Here is a 4,454-nt window from a genome sequence, read left to right as displayed (position 1 = left end):
TACTGATCCAGGTAATCTATAAGTCTTTGCTAGGTAAAGCCCCGCCTTATCTCAGCTCACTGGTCACCAAGCAGCACCTACCCGTATCACATGCTCCAGCAGGTATATTTCACTGGTCATCCCCAAAGCCAACTCCTCCTTTGGCCGCCTTTCCTTCCAGTTTTATGCTGCCAATGACTGGAACGAATTGCAAAAATCACTGAAGCTGGAGTCTTATATCTCCCTCACTAACTTTAATCAACACAGTGCTGGGTCATAGTGTCGGGTCAAAATGACCCAAGGACAGTGGGAGGGTCAACACTGTGTGGGGTAAAAATGACCGAGGACACACCAGTGTCGGGTTGGGTGTCGGGTTGGGTCAAAATGACCCGAGGTCAGCGGGAGGGTTAATCAACACAGTGCCGGGTCACAGTGTCGGGTCAAAATGACCCAAGGACAGCGGGAGGGTCAACACTGTGTGGGGTCAAAATGACCCGAGGACAACACAGTGTCAGGTTGGGTCAAAATGACCCGAGGCAGCGGGAGGGTTAAGCAACAGCTGTCAGAGCAGCTTACCGATCATTTGCTTTATCTTGGCCACGTCGCAGTTGTAAATGAGAACTTGTTCTCAACTGGCCTACCTGGTTAAATAAAAGTGAAAAAAAGAGGTTTCTACATGCAACCCAAAAGAGTTCTACCTGGAAGCAAAAAGGGTTCTTCTATGGGGACACCCTTTTGGAACCCTTTTTTGTAAGAACGTACCTCTCATAGGACATAACTGTTAAATAAAAAAAATATGTTATAGCGTATGTGTACAACACATACATCTGGATATAACAATAAAGAATGGAAATATCATGTGTGTCAGAGAGTAAGTAAAACATGAGAGCAGGAAACAAACCAGTGCTCCCATACAACTGATTAACAAACAAAGCACACATAAACAGATACATGGGTTCAAGAAGGCTTCTTTCAATGCACATAACTCCAATAAGCAAAGCATTGGCAATATAAAACAGTTACTGCAGCAAAGTGAAATTCTTAAATTCTCTGACATCCCTGTATGCAGCAAGCCTAAAGACCTTGAAGTAAGTAGAGTTAGTTTTGTTGTTTAAATATTTAATTACATTTTTTACAAAATACAAAACATACACATACTAACCTCAACATCACACAAACGTCCACTACATCACACCTGCCCAGACCCATATGCTCACAACCTCATCTCCAGCACCCACATCTGTCTCCGCCACATGACCTCAAACTGCACCATTTAATTTCTCTCCTTCGCCCACACACTTTCAATATTTAGATAATAAAGCATTCAAGCTTTCTATTGTGTTAGTGACTGAGCATTGGTAGATTTCCAGTTTTTAAGTATACATATTTTCAAGATGATTGACAAGAAAAGTATCGTCAAATCCATTGGGCTCCCGAGTGGCGCAGCAACTAAGGCAGACCCTGGTTCGATTCTAGGCTCTATCACAACCAGCCATGATTGGGAGTCCCATAGGGCGGCGCACAATTGGCCCAGCGTTGTTCGGGTTTGGCTGGGGTAGGCCATCATTGTAAATAAGAATTTGTTCTTAACTGACTTGCCTAGTTAAATAAAGGTTAAATAAAATAAATACAATAAAAAATCTCATATGCCATGTCTTGAAATATGCAGACAGAAGGATTAAAAGTTCATCTACTTTGTAATACTGCCAACTTTCTACCTCCGCCCATAACTTTTGGACTTTATAACATTCCCAGAAGGCATGGATTATTGAGTCAATGATAGTTTTACACTTAAGACATGACTGCCGTTGTGCTGTAGAATTTGTAAATTGTGTCTCTTGCATAATTCTATACATGTGTATACTGGATTAAGCATACATTTTAGTTAACTGTAATTTCATTAGTTATTGTAACGGCAGTCTAGCTCTTCCTCCTCCTCGGACGAGGAGAAGCGAGAAGGATCGGAGGACCAATGTGCAGCGTGGTAAGTTTCCATGATTTAATATGCACGAAAACTATACACAATACAAAATAACAAAAAGAACTAACCGTAACAGTCCCGTGTGGCACAAACACTGACACAGAAAACAACCACCCACAAAATCCCAACACAAAACAAGCCACCTATATATGATTCCCAATCAGGGACAACGATTGACAGCTGCCTCTGATTGAGAATCATATTAGGCTGAACACAGAAACAGACAAACTAGACACACAACATAGAATGCCCACCCAGCTCACGTCCTGACCAACACTAAAACAAGCAAAACACATAAGCACTATGGTCAGGACGTGACAGTTATGTTCCAACATTCCCTCCATCTTATGCCAATATCAGTTATTTTAAAGTCTTGGTTCCAATAGTTTAAAGAGATATCCTTTTCTGTCTCAAATAGGATTCCGGCAAGATTGCTCAGATGTCCAAAAAATGTCAAAATCAACATTTTGTGATAAAAAACAATTAAGTTGCATGTATTTGAAAATACACTGCTCAAAAAAATAAAGGGAACACTTAAACAACACAATGTAACTCCAAGTCAATCACACTTCTGTGAAATCAAACTGTCCACTTAGGAAGCAACACTGATTGACAATAAATTTCACATGCTGTTGTGCAAATGGAATAGACAAAAGGTGGAAATTATAGGCAATTAGCAAGACACCCCCAATAAAGGAGTGATTCTGCAGGTGGTGACCACAGACCACTTCTCAGTTCCTATGCTTCCTGGCTAGTTTTGGTCACTTTTGAATGCTGGCGGTGCTCTCACTCTAGGGTAGCATGAGACGGAGTCTACAACCACACAAAGTGGCTCAGGTAGTGCAGCTCATCCAGGATGGCACATCAATGCGAGCTGTGGCAAGAAGGTTTGCTGTGTCTGTCAGCGTAGTGTCCAGAGTCATTTATGTTTTTCTATGCCTTTAGTTTGCCATGTGGAACATTTATCGTGAATTCTAACAAGCTATTCATAATTGTTGCATAAGGTTCTGATTTTAGGGAGTGATATGGTTCTTGTAGAATACGTTTCATTTTCTTCCATGTTGTTATACGTGTTCTTAACTATGAAGTTGTTCATGTTCTTAGCTTTCCTTTAAAATAGACACATGACGTGTGGAAGCCAGGGAGATGCTAAATGTGTTTAAGTTAATTAAAAGGTCAATTACTGTGGACTGGAAGTTATTTGTTGACAATCACCAGCTGACAAAATGTCATGACCTCCACCCAAAGGAGTCCATGACACAACTAATTGATGTGTTCTGAGGGCAAAAAGGAGTCCATGACACAACTAATTGATGCTGTTCTGAGGGCAAAAAGGAGTCCATGACACAACTAATTGATGCTGTTCTGAGGGCAAAAAGGAGTCCATGAACAAACTAATTGATGCTGTTCTGAGGCAAAAAAGAGTGCAACTCTATATTAGAAAGGTGTTTCTAATGTTTTCTACACTCATAATTATTAAACTAAATGTAATCTAAAATGTAATCTACGTAACTTTTTATCATGAGAGGGTCATAAACAATAAATAGTAATGCGCATAATCCAATGAAGGTTCAATTCACATCTTTCTGCGAAAAATAGATATAAATTGCTGAGGTATAGTCACTTTTGAGGACACAGCTCAAGTACACAGTACAAATATGATGAAAATATGAAATGTTTCATGTGACATATTTCCTTTTGAACAAAACTATATGAATAAGGCTTGAAATTACATATGCTTTCTAAAAATAGTATAATCAATTATAAAATGACAAACTATAAGATTTCACCTTCCTTATAACTGTAAAATACATGTTCAGTGTCTCTCTTGATCAAAAACGCCTGCCCCCACTGCTGTGAACGTCACACAGAGCATTAACTTGCTTCCTGAACCCGATAGGAACTCGCTTTTTCATCTCATATTAATATTGTCCTATAACAAACATAAATATTTTTTGTTGTTTAAAATCTTTATGGAATTTTTAAAGATTACTAGCTATAAATCGATCTCTGAATGTGCTAGAGCAACAAAACCTCTCCTGCTGCGCTATGACGCAAGGATTGCAGGCATGCTCTTTGTCAGTGGCTATGATGTAGGGTTCAGTCAGGAGTGGTTGAACAGTCAGAAGAGATAATTAAATGGGAGGAGCGACATCCAAATCAATTCAAATCTAATTTAATTTTTCACATGCGCCGAATACAACAGGTGTAGACCTTACAGGGAAATGCTTAGTTACAAGCCCTTAACCAACAATGCAGTTTTAAGAAAATACAAAAGAAAGTAAGAGATAAGAAGTGGGGCAGCAGGTAGCCTAGTGGTTAGAGTGTTGGGCCAGTAACTGAAAGGTTACTGGATCGAATCCCTGAGCTGACAAGGTAAAAATCTGTTGTTCTGCTCCTGAACAAGGCAGTTAACCCACTGTTCCTAGGCTGTCATTGTAAATAAGAATTTGTTCTTAACTGACTTGCCTAGTAGGTAAAAAAGTTTTTTTTA

General features: G+C 39.6%; 1 protein-coding gene across 1 annotated transcript in view; it reads right to left on the bottom strand.

Moving 5' to 3' along the window:
- LOC111949795 (olfactory receptor 10H1-like) overlaps nucleotides 1-962 on the bottom strand; it is an 11,234-nt gene extending 10,272 nt beyond the window's left edge. The window contains exon 1 of the mRNA XM_070440678.1: nucleotides 742-962. Within this exon, the coding sequence (XP_070296779.1) occupies nucleotides 742-962 (221 nt within the window). The remainder of the gene's footprint in view (nucleotides 1-741) is intronic.
- Nucleotides 963-4,454: the final 3,492 nt, after the last annotated feature.

The sequence above is a fragment of the Salvelinus sp. IW2-2015 genome, unplaced genomic scaffold, assembly GCF_002910315.2.
Source record: "Salvelinus sp. IW2-2015 unplaced genomic scaffold, ASM291031v2 Un_scaffold2818, whole genome shotgun sequence".
NCBI classification, from domain to species: domain Eukaryota; kingdom Metazoa; phylum Chordata; class Actinopteri; order Salmoniformes; family Salmonidae; genus Salvelinus; species Salvelinus sp. IW2-2015.
This window is presented reverse-complemented; position numbering and strand designations above follow the sequence as displayed.